Raw genomic sequence first — 15961 nt, 5'->3', positions numbered from 1 at the left:
TTAGATCTCTCTACGACAAGTCCATTCAGACCTTTATTTTTACCTGACACAAACATATGCTTGCCTCTTTGTAACTAGAGCCCTGTAGGTCCAATTCAGATGCAACTATAAAAAATGTATATAAATGCTTGAAGTTGCAATAAAAATATCTAAAGCTTCTCCGTAGATGTGTTGCAAAACAATTTGAACTATATTTTTGGAGTTATGCATTTGTTTGTATGTGTGCTCCAATCTGCAAGTAAAAAGGAAAAAAGAGGGTCATATGCTCTTAGCAGACATAATTTCATTTTCGTTAGTTATTATGCACAATTTAAAGAGGTTTTGATTGATTCTTATTTTTCATGAACATATATTTCCTGAACCTTATCTACATTTCTTTTCCATGTAATGCCCAATGACAATGAAAGGTAGTGTGGCTTCACTGCTAGTGAATTCATCTCTCTCCATGTCACTGGGGACTTAAACACTATTTTCATTCCCCCCATCTCAAACTGAAGCCTTCTGGACCTCTACAGAAAAATATCATAAAATATTTTGCCAGCAAGAATATACGGGCTTGTACAATTCAGAACAATGTCTTTAACATCATTTTTGGTGGTGATCTAAGATTCCTCAGAAGAAAATGGAAATGCGATAATTGATATGCATTGGTGGACCTATTTCCTCGCAGTTCAAGGCACTGCCCCCCAACAACAACCCCCCCCCCCCCCCCCCAAAAAAAAAAAAAAAAAAAAAAAAACTATGGTTCAGCTTGATTTTGGAGATTTAGTAACTGGAGCTCTTGACTGTCAACTAGTGCTACACTCCTGGTCTGCTATGCCCTCAGTGGTGCTTGGGTGAATTCAAGGCCTTCTAGATGTCTTCCCGCTTTCACCTTTAAGAGGGTAGGAACTGTATTGTCACCTTTAAGTATGGTTGTTACATCAACTACTCTGCTCTACGTTTTTTTACTTATAATGAAAAAAGAAAAAGAAAAACATGAGAAAAGAGCTTGTGTATCTAGGCGTGAGGGGAGATTGCACGTTATGGAAGGCTTCTTAGCTTGAGACATTGACGACCCAGTACTTTACAAGACTTGCTTTTAAAAGTGTTGGTTGATTAATAGTGAATCTGTAACCATTTACTTATATCTTAAGCTTTGGAAGGAGTCAGTGAATTTGTAACTGAATTGGAAAAACTCTTAGTCTGCTGGAAAGAAAAAGCTAATTATAATGCAGATTTGGATTGTATTGGATGCACATAATTGAGAAGATTTAATAGATCCAACTTGACAGTGTGTTATTCCTACTTCAACACTTGTTACTTGCATTATTTTCCATTCATTACCATTTAAATCTTTAGGACCTTAAGGCTAAGAACTTCAGAACTGTTTTAGTCAGAAAAAGTAAGGCACTTCATGTTTATCTTATGCAAGGTAGTTAACAAAGTTATCTATTTGCAAATGCTGTGATTCATTTTTAACAAAAGTGAGCTTCTATCATCTAAATTGAGAATGCTTGAATATGAAATATGATTCTTTTCCAGCCATACTATGGTTTAATTCTGTTGCCTTCCATAATTTCTTCGCAGAAAAAAGTTAACTCAACTGTCTGTTTATGCTAATGGATCACTTATTCCCAATGATTGCATCGACAAGAATCTAATAAAGAAGAACTTATGGTGAGTAGTTTTTTGAGATACTGTACATGAGTTTGGCACCAATTTGTCAGCATAAAATTAATCTTGTTAAAGATTACTGCTATACATACAATCATATTGTTTTACTAAACTAAGGCAAAGTTCTTACTATCTTCACTTTTCTTATGAATACAAAATGGCCAAACATAATTTCATAATTTTTGGCGCACACCACCTGAAATGTTTACTAGATATGCATTTTATATATTTCAAAAAATTACTGGATCTTTGATCTTGAAATATATGAGGTTTTTCTTATTATTTGAATTGACATCTTATAAGTTCACATGTCATTGTATTGTTGGTTATGGTTGTTGACATGACAATAACTTTAAGTTTGTAAAATCAGATCATAGTCTTCACACTTATGAAGTATAAAAATATAAATATCAATAATTTGACCCCCAATTGGCAGCAATGCTTCTTTTACACATAATTTGTGCTTTTATTTTATCTTAAAAAATAATCCTTGCAAAACTTTATACAGAAAATTCACTTTATTTTTCATATGCATATGCATGTCTTATTTTTTGGCCAACGTAAAACCTAGTCGGATCCAAAATCCACATAGTGGGATAAAGGCTGGATATGTTGTTGTTGTTGTTGTATGCATGTCTTATGTGATTTGAATATTCATTTCAAGTCTTTTGTTAACTCCAAACTTCTGCATTCATTTTTTTTAAAAGTATTTAGAAGCCTTTGCTACATACTTGTTCTAACTATTCATTAAATTGACTGTGCTTTCATTTGTTTCTCAAAACTTGGTTGGTCTTGTATCATAAAATAACATGTTTATATGGAATAGATCTTTTGGTATGTTTCATATATGTTTTAGAACATATTAGGGAACTTTTTATATTTATACATCACTTGATGTAGTAAATTGTATGCACAATACTTTTTGCCATTTTTTTTTTTTGCTAAAAACATGCACAATACTTTTGTTGACATTTATTGGAACTGTTTGACTAGATGATGATGTTCTTACATCTGGATTTTCTCATTTGTTGCTTAGAAGTTTGATCACAACTTTTCTCTTATTTTTTTTTGGTTCTGCTAACTAGTTGCAAAAAGTTTTTAAAATATTAGATTACTGCTTGACATTGTTGCTAATTAATTCATTGTCTAACTTGAACTGTTCAACCTGTGGGAATTCATCATTATTTATATTGTATTATTTTATGGACCTTAAGGCATTCGAGGGCGAGCCTAGGGCCATAGAATTGTTTGGAAAACCAAACCAAACTAGAGAATTGCTTGGTTTTGTTTAAACCACGGCTTGGGCCAGTGTTGTTAAAACTAGACTGGATCAGCCAATCTGATTGGAAAACAGCAACCAGGAGAGTTGGCCCATACAAATAACCCCATTTCTAATTTTATCTTTTCTTATATGGGGACACACATCCATGTTAGGATCCCCATCTCAGTCACACTCATATTTTGGACATCTTGGTACTTTATTGCCCAACATTCTGTGCCATGTAACAAAATTGGTCTTATAGTTGTCTTATAAAATTTCTCTTTTGTCTTTATTGAAATCTTATTAGCACATAAACAACATATGCCCTTTCCCATTTTAGCCAACTTGCCTTAATTCTAGGAGTAACATCATTGTTAATCTCCCCATCTTTTTGATGATTGATCAAAGATATCTAAATTGGTCTTTTCTTGGTATACATTGATTTTCCAATTTTACCATGACATCTTGCAGCACACTTATATTCTTACTACACCCACATTCAATATTGTTTTCACCCTACTTAATTTAAATCCTTTAGATTCTAAAGTGTTTCTCCATATTTCGAACTTAGTATCCATGCCTTCTTTTGTCTCATTCACTAACGCTATGTCATCTGTAAATAGCATACACCATGGCACCTATGCTTGAACATATTCCTTTTTTGCTAGTAATTAAGATTTTATTTTTTTCTGTGTCTTCTTTCCATGTTCTTCACAATGAAATGGAACTTCATGCATTATATGCCTTCTTCATTTGAAGTGTGATTGCTTAATTAACTATAATGCAAACATGATGGGCTTTGATTGGATTGACATTTTCTTTCCCTCTTCAACACTAGGTATTTTATATTATATTTTAAAATTTCAATAGGATGTTCAATTTGGTTAGAAATGGATTTTGATTAGACTTTTTATTTTTCAGTTAGGTGACATTTATTTATGTTTCATATAAATCTTTCTATATTTTTTTTGTTGACTAGTTGATGACATCTTAATCTCATTTAAACTCGCAACAATCTTGGTTTACTGAAAATGGAGAAAAATACAATTGGAAAATTAAGCAAATGAAAAGAAAGTGGACTTTCGAGAGGTCCACTCTCTCCTAATATCTTCACTACAAAAATTGCCCTCTCTATTCTACTATCTTTCCTATTTATATGTTATTCTAGCTATGCTCCTCTAACCGATTTTGTTGTCTGCACATGCCACTTGCTTTGCTCTACCCATATTACCCTTTAACCACTTTTGTTGCTTTCTCTCTTTCCCTTATCACTATTCTGCCCCTGCTTATTCCGTCTTTGGTAACGGAATTGTATGGGTCTTCTATCAATGCCTCCTCCCATAGAACTCACCTTTGTCTTCAAGGTGGAAATCAGGGAATTGTTGCTGGAGCATGTCATAGGGTTCCCAGGTGGCTTCCAAAGGTGGCAGCCCTTTCCACTGAATGAGTACATCTATGCCTCTTAGGTTCTTACCCGTTCCCGGCCTTACTCTAATAACTTCCTCCGATTCCATTAACATCTCTAGTTCTTCACTGAGTTGGCTAGGTATCTCGGTTAGGGTGGTGAGTATACTGTTGGTCTTGCGTAATTGGGACACATGAAAGATGAGATGAATGCTGCAAGTCACAGGCAAGGACAACTTGTAAGTGACTTGCCCAATCTTCTTCTCTACAGTGAATGGGCCATAAAATTGAGGTGCTAGCTTCTCATGAGGACGTGCAGCCAGTGACTTGCTGCGATAAGGCCTGATCTTCAAGTAAACCATGTCTCCCACTTCAAATTGAGCATCCCGCCTTTTCCCATTTGCCCCTTCCTTCATCTGAGCTTGAGCCCGCAGTAATTGAGCCTTCAGTTCCTCCAACATCTTATCCCTCGCAACTAGCTGCTGCTCCATTGCTGATACAAGGGTAGAATCCCTTTCGAACCTCAGTAACCCCAGTGGCTCCTGTCCATAACTCTGCCCACGGTAGCCAGCTGAACCAAGCCTTTGGTTTTCTTGACACAAAGGATCATAGGTAGGTTTCTAGTGTCTGGTTTAGTACTTCTATCTGCCCATCCGATTGGGGGTGGTAAGCCGTACTTCTGCATAGCTTTGTGCCTTGGAGGCAAAATAATTCTTCCCAAAAATGGCTCATGAAGACCTTGTCCCTATCAGACACAATAGATCGAGGCACCCCGTGTAGGTGTATTACCTCCTTCACAAAAATCGCAGCCACACTACTAGTAGTAAAAGAGTGTTTGAGTCTTATGAAATGTCCATATTTGCTCAATCTATTCACCACAACCAATATCGTGTCCATATTTCCAGATTTAAGCAACCCCTCAATAAAATCCATAGCTATATCTTCCCTTACCTGACCCGAAATAGGGAGTGGCTGCAAAAGGCCTCCCGGTGATAAGGCCTGGTATTTGTGTTGCTAGAAGATGGCACATTGGTTCACATATTGATGGATATCCCTCTTCATTCCAACCCAGTACACATTCGCTGCTATCCTCTTGTATGTCTTCAAGAACCTTGAATGCTCGCTCGAACTCCCCTCATGCCCCTCTTGGAGCAATATAGGAATCAAAGTCGATTCCTTAGGCAAGTATAATCTACCCTTGAATAAGAGCTGATTATTGGCCCACTTATAGTCGGGTTTGACTGAAGGATCTCGCTGTATTTCTTGGATCAATTTATGCAAATCCACATTTGCCTCCACTTCCTTAGCCAACTGTTCAAGTTGAATAACTTTAGGAACTTTTATTGCAAAAATACCGGCTGAGTGATGGATCCTAGAGAGGGCATCTGCTGCCTTGTTCTCCCACTCGGGCCAATATTGGATGTTAAACTAATAGCCCATCAGTTTCAGCGACCATTTTTGGTGTTTGGGACTCACCAATCTTTGCTCTTTTAGAAACTTCAAGCTCGTCTGATCGGTGCGTGTGATAAACTTCCGACCCAATAAATAATGCCTCCATTTTTGGACAGCGAACACTATTGCCATCAACTCCTGCTCATACACCGACTTTGGTGTTTGGGACTCACCAATTTTTGCTCCATTAGAAACTTCAAGCTCCTCTGATCGGTGCGTGTGATAAACTTCTGGCCCCAATAAATAATGCCTCCATTTTTGGACAACGAACACTATTGCCATTAACTCTCGCTCATACACCGACTTGTTGTGGCCGTTAGGATTAAGTGCATGGTTGTAAAAGGCAATGGGACGATGCTCTTGTATTAAAACAACCCTTAAACTTGATCCGAACGCATCCGTTTCCACCATAAACTGTTTAGTGAAATCGGGTAGTGCCAGCACTGGTAAGGAGGTCATAGCTTCCTTCAATTTCTGGAAAGCCTTCGCAGCTGTTTCATCCCAACCGAACCCGTTCTTTTGTTGTTTTTCTGTGAGAGGCCAAGCCAACTTCCCATAATCTTTCACAAACCGTCTATAGTACCCTGTCAGCCCAAAAAACTCCTGTAATTCCTTTATCGACCTCGGCCTTGGCCACTTAAGCATGGCCTTAACTCTGGATTAGTCAGCAGCCACCCCTTCACGTGAGATGACATGGCCCAAGTACTCCACTTCTTGCTCTCCAAACTGGCATTTTTTTCTATTTGCGTTGAGTTGGTTTTCAGCCAACACCTTCAACACCTCCTTCAAATGCTACTCATGTGCCTCCAAGTTCTTGCTAAATACCAAAATATCATAAAAAAAAAACCAACACGGATCGTCTCAACTGACCTTTGAAGATCTCATTCATGAGGGATCGAAATGTTGCCGATGCATTTGTTAGCCTGAAGAGCATGACCAGAAACTTGTAGTGCCTCTTGTGAGTACGGAATGCCGTCTTCAGCACATCTTTTTCCTTAACTCTAATATGATGGTATCCGGCCTTCAAGTCCAGCTTTGAAAACACCATGGCTCCATGAAGTTCGTCTAACAACTCATCAATCATTGGAATAGGAAATTTATCCGGCACCGTTACTTTATTCAAGGCTCAGTAACCTACACAAAATCTCCATCCCCTGTCCTTCTTTTTAACAAACAAAATAGGGCTGAGTTAGTTCTCGAGAGACAAAAATATGGAATTGTGTTGAGGAGGCCAAAAGTGCGTACCCTGTGATGAAGGCATGGTCTCATATTTATAACGGAGGAGAGAGAGGAGACGAGCGACAATCGGGGCGAGAATCTCGCGGCTCATTTAGATGATTTTGTTGCCCATTCGAGAGGGAAAAGAGGAGAGATTAGCCCAAGCCCACTCGACCATGATCGAGTGGGGGGCCACTCGATCATGCCTTATTTTTCCCTTTTCCTTGGTTTGGTCTTGAGTGGTTCCTGTACCACAACTTCATTCCCAATTTACACATTGATTCAACTCGAATCTGTCACAACTCAAAACACAAAAGTTTTAGATAATTCTCTTAGCTTTCCATAGGACTTTAAATCACCTTAATCGAAACTCGTATGAGAAAGTTATACCCGAGAAACCAAAGCAGTGTCATACCCACTCGGCATAACCGAGTGGGTCATGAAAAGTGAGGGAAAATTGGTCTCCCCATGCCCGAGTGGGGGGCCACTCGGTCATGCTCGAGTGAGGGACCACTCGGTCATGCCTTCTTTTTCCCTTTTGTCTTGGTTCGGATTCATCTTCCTTCAATACTTGACTCTTGAGCCTTAATAGTCCAGGTGCATCAACTTAGAGCCCAATTTAAGCCTTTATGAAGCCTGAATCTCTCAAAAGTCAAAACATTAAAGTTGCAGATAATTCTCTTGTCTTTGCATAGGATTTTGTATCACCTTAATCGGGGGTCGTATGAGAAAGTTATGGCCAAAAAACCAAAGTAGTGTCGTACTCACTCGGCATAATCGAGTGGGTCCTCCCCACTTGGTCTCGGCTCGACCTCTTGCTCTTTCGGCTTGTTTCCTTGATCTCCTACAACCCGTTGGGCTTTCGGGCTTCATTTCCATGTCTTGCGACTCTTTTAGGTCCCGTTACTCTCCATGATGAAAAGGGACTAGTACTAGGTCTAATAATCCCTACAGCAAGCATCTCTCGTACTAGCCTCTCAATTTCATTTTTTTGCACATAGGGGTAGCAATAGGGCTTTACATTGACCGGGGCAGCTCCCGGCTGTACGTTGATAGCATGTTCTCTTTTCCTTCTTGGTGGCAGCCCGTCTAGATCATTAAATACTTCATTGAACTTGACCAACACCTGCTGGATTCCACCCTGTGTGACAGCATTAAACTCCCCACAATCTATCGATAGACACCCTAATTCAATAAGCACACCCTCCTCGCTGTCCTTTAGTGCTTTCATCATGGCCTTTAATGTGACAAGGGTTTTGCTTAAACTTGGATCGCCTTGCAACGTAACCATCATTCCTCCTGCATTGAATCTCATAGTTAGGGACTTTTAATCAACTTGTACCTTGCCCAAGGTTGCCAACCATTTCATTCCTAGGATGACATCCCAGTTGCCCAGCTGCAAGGGAAGAAAGTCATTGGTTATCTCCAAGTTTTGAAGAGAAAGAAGTACCTCCTTACAGATTCCGGTGCCCTGCACAGCAATCCCCGTACCCATGATCACTCCGTAGCCTGCTGTCTCTACCCTTGGCAGTCCCAGCGTTTGTACCAGCTCAACTGCAATGAAGTTATGAGTAGCCCCACTGTCTATAAGCACCACGACCTCTTGGCTAGTAATTTGCCCTTGCAGCTTCATGGTTTGGGGTGGGGTAAGCCCCACCTCCGAATTCATAGACAATTCTATCACGTCTCCCTTAGCTTCTTGCACCTCCCATTCACACCCACCTTCTATCTCCTTTTCTTCCCCCAGCTCTTCCTTCTCTTCGTCATAAATCACCATGACTTGTAACTCCCTGTTTTTGCAGCAATGCCCAATAGAATGTTTCTCATCACATCTAAAGCACAACCCCTTCTCCCTTTTGGCCTTTAAGTCTACCTCACTAAGTCTCTTGAAAGGCAGATTACTCCCTTTTTTGATAATTGGATTCCGGTGCAGCACAATCGCATTGGTTGTTGCTGACTTTGGCGACGCTAGTGGGGCAATTGTACTCACCGATTGGTGGTGGTTCGGAAATGGGTTGAAGTGAGTCGTTCCCCTATTTTGACCACCTCCTAAGGAGCCTTCTCTGACGACCACGTTTCTTTCCTCAATTCGCTGGGCCACTTCCACTAGCTGATCCAATCCATTCGGCCTTAGCATTCTCAGTTTCGCTCTGATTTCTGGCTTCAACCCATTAATGAATTGGCCCTCCAACAAGGCCTCCAGCATGCCTTCGAGAGGTGAAGCCAATGTCTCAAAGCAAAGGCGGTACTCTTTAATTGATCCCCACTGCCTAAGGACAAGGAATCTCTCCTCCAAGGTCCCCTCATTCTTGGACCTAAATCGGCTTCTTAGCATCACTTTCAGTTCTTCCCAACTCCGCACCCGACTCCGCCTTTGTTCCCATTGAAACCATGCGAGCGCTAGACCATCAAAACAAAGGGCTGTTGATTCCAATTTCTCCAGCTCCGTCAACTGGTTGACGATGAAATACCTTTAAGCCTTGAAAATCCAACCATCTAGATCCTCTCCCTTGAAGATCGGCATTTCCAGGTGCCTCCCCTTGTAATCGAACCTTCCTCTCCTTTTGACTCCATCATCCCCATCGCCTCTACCAATTCTCACTTCCGGTGTTCTCTCCATGAACGAAGAGGAACCCTACGGCAGCTCTGTCCCTTTCCACTTCCCTTTTCTCCCTCACTCCTATTCATCCCATTGTGCCATCAGGAGAGTGAACTGATCCATCATCGTGGCCATATTTTTCTCGATTCCACTCACCTTTTACACTTCCGACTTCAACAAGTCTAGCCCACTGTACAACCCATCTATCTGCCCTTCCAGGTCTCCTACTCACTCACTAAGGTTCACCATGGGGATCAATTTTGCTGCTCTGATACCAAATGATAGATTATTGTAGATAATCTATCTTGGTTTACTGAAAATGGAGAGAAATACAACTGAAAAATTAAGCAAATGAAAAGAAAGTGGACTTTCGAGAGGTCCACACTCTCCCAATATCTTCACTACTCCAAAAATTGCCCTCTTTATTCTACTATCTTTCCTATTTATATGTTATTCCAGCTATGCTCCTCTAACCGATTCTATTGTCGACACATGCCACCTACTTTGCTCTACCCATATTACCCTTTAACCACTTTTGTTGCTGTCTCCCTTTCCCTTATCACTATTTTGCCCCTGCTTATTCCGTCTTTGGTAACGAAATTGTATGGGTCTTCTATCGCAATCTTAGAAGTTGATTATCAATTAACGATGCTCTAATGAAATTACTTGTGTTCAAGCATGTCCTTTGGAGTCAAAGCTTGGTTTTAAGTTATTTTTGTTAAAAATCATATAGCAATGGCACTACAACCCAAGAGGGGGGATGAATTGGGTGTTTGAGAAATTTAAAACTTTTTGGGAGGTTTTGAAAGATAAATATGAAAACAATGAAATGCAATCAAAATAAATGCAAGAGAGACACAACGATATATAGTGGTTTGGGTAAACCAAGTCTAATCCACTACTTTAGCTCCTCACTAAGGAATTTCAAATCAATCCATTAAATCTTCTACCAAACTCGGTAGGCCTTTTAGCATAAACTGCTAGGAAATACAAGCCTCCTACTTATACACAAGTAGGCCCTTTAGTTTAAACCGCTAGAAATTACAACCTCCTACCAACACTCGATAGGCCCTCTAGCTCACAAGATATGAAATACAAGAAATGTATAGAAAGAGAGTCTAAGAGATGAATCTCTTAGTTACAAGATCTTTCAATAATAAACACAAGACTTGAACAAAATGATATAAATGATAATCAAAGTTTTTTGAGCGAAAAATGAAAGCACAAGTATAATGGAGAAGTAAAAATAAAAATGTTAGCTCAAATGAATTTATTCTTGCTTTTTGGTTGTCTTAAGAGCATCATTGAATGATATTTATAGGCATCCCAAGAGTTTCAAAAGAAATTAGCCATTTTTATAGTTGTACTATTCACAATGGTCGGATTATTGCTCACGATGGTCCGATAACATTCACAACAGTCGAATCACTGTTCATTGTTCACTATTCATTGTAGCAAACGGTAAAAAAAAATTTAAATAAATTTTTGCACATTTTAACCAAATAAAACATAATATTCCAAATGCCATAATAAATTTATTACAAGATTTTTGATATTGGATTGCATGATGAAATTGATTTTCATTTTGGTGCTTAATATAACATATAAAAGTAATTTGGAGCACCAAGTTAATAACCATTAACAAAATAATTTCATCATCAAAATACAATTGTTTTTCATCATCAAAATGATATCAAATGCAAAACATCAATCTCCCCATTTTTTATGATGACAACCACTATGAAAAATCTAAAAATCTCCCTCTTTTTGTCATAAATCAAAAAGAATTTTATCACTAGACAAGATGGGAATTGGGTAAAACAACAATGCATTTGAGAACGTATTTGGAAAAGATAAAACATTAGTACTCTCCCTTATTAACGTATATCAAAAATATATTCTCCCCCTTAATCAATGCAGTCATCAAGGATTTTAAAATTATTTAGATACTATAACTCCCCCTTAATTTGAGAAACCAATATGATTGAAATTTTGAATGCAAATTTTCATCAAAAACATAAAAGCAAAACTCATAAACATAAAAAGTTTAGGGATAAAAATGTACCACCAAGATTTTAAATTGATAAAATATTTCTTACTCTTAGATGGCAATTCATCATTTGGGGTTGAATCTTTTCTTCATCCCCATTTCCTTCATGCTTGATTCATCCATAAAAATTCTGACTTTGAAATCGCATTTGGATGTCAAGCGAAACCTGCAAAAATCTATCCACAAGCTTTTGGTGTCCAAACCACTTTGGGTTCACCATTGTTAGCATGGAGAGTTCCATTAGGAACCCATACTTGTTTAAAAATCTTTGGATAGTTTCTTACAAAAACCTTTGTTTATAAAATGATACCAAAAGCTAGGATGTGAAGCAAAGGATTTTTGTTTGAAATTTGTTTTCTTTTTATCCTTATGCATATTCCTCTTAAAATAAGAATATTTCGGTATCAAAACATGCTTGGATCCTTGGGGTTTAGTATGAGAAATATTAGATACTTTAGTTCCCTTAGGAATCCATTTCATTTTAGGAACACTAGATGATTTTCTTTTAAAAGGACAATGAAATGCAATGTGCCCTATCTTGCAACAATAAAAACATTTAATATCATGAGAGGTGTGTAAAGATGAGCTTTTGACATTAGCTCTTTGACTATTAAAATTTTTAACACCTTTTTTATGATCACCTGAATTTGAAATCTTCCTATTTAAAATAGATTTCTCATTTAAAAGTACTATTAGGAGATTTCAATTGATTTTCTTTCAAATCTTTTTCCAATGAAAATTCTTTATTGGAAGCAAGCAAATATTCATTCTTTGATCTCAAAACTTTCAATTCATTTGACAATAAATCCAATTGTTTTTGAAGAGTTTTGTTTTTCAAACATAGTTTTCCGAAATTGACATATAAATTATTAAAAGTATTTAATAGCTCTTCTTTTGAAAAATCATTCTCAATATCATCACATTCATCAATAACATAAGTAGAAGTAGAGGTTATCTCCTCTTCTTCCTTGGCTATGAAGTACATATTTGATGATGAACTTTCTTCACTAGAGGCATGGGAGTTTGTTTCTCCTCTCTTTGATGTTTCAAAAGATTTCCAACTTGTAAATTTTTATCAACAAGCTCACAAGATTGGTTAGTAAGATAAATTGAATCAAGAGTATTCAATATATCTTTAGCATTAGAGCACTTAGAAACTTTAACATAAATATTATCACTTAAGGCATGTTGTAAAATATGCATAGCTCTAATATTTAAAGAGAAATTCTTTTTGTCATGATCATCCCATTCCAACTTTGGTTTTGAAACAAAACCATTTTTCATAATATTCCACAAATAACAATCAATGGATGTAATACCCCGAGAGCCCAGAGAAATTAGTATATATCGAGGATAGTGTAAGAAAGGAAACAACACCAATTGGATATCTTTTGGGCTGAATGTTGGCAAAGAACTCCCAAGTTAAGCGTGCTTGACCTGGGGTAATCCAGGGATGGGTGACCCCCCTGGGAAGTTCGCGTAGGCCCATCAGGATAAGTTGTTTCGGTCTTTCCTATCGCTCGAACGGGATGTTACAATGGATGTCATGAAAACACAAATTATTTTTCTCCAAAAATCATGACATGAGCCATCAAAATAATGTGTCATGTCAATAGGGTAACCTTCCTTGTACATGGCAACCTTCATAAATGTCATGGATCTCTCCTTAGGTTGTTAGATCTTAAAACAAGGAGTTAGGTTTTGATACCAATTGTTATAATTGTATAGCAATGGCACTACAATCCAAGAGGGGAGTGAATTAGGTGTTTGAGAAATTTAAAACTTTTTGGGAGGTTTTGAAAGATAAATATGAAAACAATGAAATGTAATCAAAATAAATGCAAGAGGGACACAACAATATGTAGTGGTTCGGATAAATCAAGCCTAATCCATTACCTTAGCTCTTCACTATGGATTTTTAAATCAATCCACTAAACCTCCTACCAAACCCAATAGGCCCTCTAGCATAAACCGCTAGGAAATACAAACCTCCTACTTATACACAAGTAGGTCCTCTAGCTTAAACTGCTAGGAATTACAACCTCCTACCAACACCCAGTAGGCCCTCTAGCTCACAAGGTAGGAAATACAAGAAATATATAGAAAAGAGAGTTTAAGAGATAAATCTCTTAGTTATAAAATCTTTTAATAATAAACACAAGGCTTGAACAAAAATGATAATCAAAATCTTTTGAGAGAAAAATAAAAGCACAAATATAATGGAGAAGTAAAAATCCAAATATTAGTTCAAATGAATTTATTCTTGTTTCTTGGTTGTCTTAAGAGCATCCTTGAATGGTATTTATAGGCATCCCGTTACTGTTCACAATGGTCCGATCAATATTCACTGTAGCAACGGTAAAAATCTTTTAAATAAATTTTTGCACATTTTAATCAAATAAAACATAATATTCCAAATGCCATAAAAAATTGATTACAAGATTTTTTGCATGGATTGCATGATGAAATTGATTTTCATTTTGGTGCTTAATAGAACATATAAAAGTAATTTAGAGTACCAAGTTAATAACCATTAACAAAATAATTTCATCATTAAAATACAATTATTTTTTTTCACCAAAACCATATCAAATGCAAAACGTCAATTTCCATGCCTTGATTTGATAACTGTTTGGAAGTTCATTTATGTGCTTATGACTACCTTTTCCTTTTTCTTTTTCTTCAGGTTAAAAGCATTGGTTGCTATCCCAAAGGTACAACCACGATTTGCAATTGCTATCTGGAAGAAATATCCCACAATGAAATCTCTTCTGAATGTTTACCTGGATCCAAATAAATCGGTGGGTAATATAGAAAATTGAAATTTCTCTTTGAATGTTTGTGTTACACTCTCTTTAGCATGTGCCCCTTCCTGTTGACTTGGTTTAACTTTCATCGCTTCTCTTGGATAGCCCATTCAATGATTGAAGAAACTTAATGGGCTATTTTGCTGAAATTCAATCTTTAGCAAGCTGTGAAGGACTTGGGATTAAGTAAAATGTATTTTTGTTGATCTTCCCAAATTTTGAGGAAGCTAGGGACCTGTTGTTGATTCTTGATGTTTAGCTGTTTGGAAAAAATAATTTATTTTCCTTGGTTTTTTTTGGATTTCATCCTGATGGATCTGTAGGATTTATCTGATGCTGATGACAATTTAGTAATGCATGCATGAACAGGTTGCAACTAGTAGGAAAAGCCTACCTAGTATAGACATTTGTAAAACCCGTAGTTCATTTTTCTTCTTTCTAATTGCATGAATGTTGTATGTGAAGGTTCAAGTATGGTGGGACACTTGGATATTTAGTTTTCTTGAGTTTGAACTATTTTTATAGTTAGGTTCTTCAAGATTTTCCAGAAAAATTTGACATCAAGTATCAAGGGAACTTGTTAGCTAATAGTAACAACATAGATAAATCAACTTCTCTCTATTATAAAATTAGAGGAGTCTTCTTCTTGATTACTTGTTTCTGAAATTGTAAAATTAAGCAGCTGTTGCTTTGTAAAGTATGTACATCCCGTTTTCTTATCATAAATCAACTTTTATTCTTTCTTTCCCTGCCGTCTTGCTTATGGAAGGACCATTAATGGAAATTTTGAGTTATAAATTGACTCCCATTTCGATGGGCAGGTGCACGAGAAAGAATATTTGCTTCAGGGTTTGACAGTAGAAGGACTACTTGGTGAGGACAGAAGACTAGGTGAGATCTGCTCAAAGAGAGTGTACAGAATACTAATGGCACAGTGCGGGAGTATAAAAACTGATGACGTTGAAGATGGTGCAGATTTTTTCAGCCACTGTGTGACTTGAAAGGCTTATTCTTGATTGCAGTTCTTGGTTACTTTTTGTAGGCGACAGCCTGATCTCTGTTGTTTTTGGTTTTCCATCTGCCTTTACCTTTTATGTATAGTGAAGTGGGTACATTTTGATTATGTCAACTTCATTGAAGCTGCATGTTTATTACTTTGTCAAATGGTATCAAATTTGCCTGCTGTTTAAATAGCTCAGGCATAATTAAATGGATGCTTATACAATATGGCAAAACTATTACCTGTCACCCTTCTGTGTTACCTGCCACCCTTCTGTGGCTCTCAATTGAGAAAGTTGGTCTCACTCTTATCTTCGGCTGTGTGCGCGCGAGTGGATGACCCATTTCATGAAACAAGACTAGCGTGGTCCTGTTTGGCTGAAGTGCTGTGACCGAACACATTGAATTGGGGTCGGTTAAAGGTCATTTTAGGACAAGTTGCCCAGCTCATCCTTGGGTTTTAGGTTTTGTGATTATCGGTCATGAATAGGTGGCAGCCACTAGGAAAGGCCCAA

General features: G+C 37.5%; 1 protein-coding gene across 1 annotated transcript in view; it reads left to right on the top strand.

The window, feature by feature from the left end:
- Nucleotides 1-15906, top strand: part of LOC127800658 (crossover junction endonuclease EME1B-like) — a 29605-nt gene extending 13699 nt beyond the window's left edge. Inside the window, exons 10-12 of the mRNA XM_052335399.1 lie at nt 1570-1659; nt 14327-14441; nt 15269-15906. Of these exons, the coding sequence (XP_052191359.1) occupies nt 1570-1659; nt 14327-14441; nt 15269-15448 (385 nt within the window). The 3' untranslated portion in view covers nt 15449-15906. The remainder of the gene's footprint in view (nt 1-1569; nt 1660-14326; nt 14442-15268) is intronic.
- The last annotated feature ends 55 nt before the right edge of the window (nt 15907-15961 follow it).

Source organism: Diospyros lotus, chromosome 4 (assembly GCF_014633365.1).
Source record: "Diospyros lotus cultivar Yz01 chromosome 4, ASM1463336v1, whole genome shotgun sequence".
NCBI classification, from domain to species: domain Eukaryota; kingdom Viridiplantae; phylum Streptophyta; class Magnoliopsida; order Ericales; family Ebenaceae; genus Diospyros; species Diospyros lotus.
The sequence above is the reverse complement of the archived record's forward strand: the minus strand, read 5'-3'. Positions and strand labels throughout refer to the sequence as shown.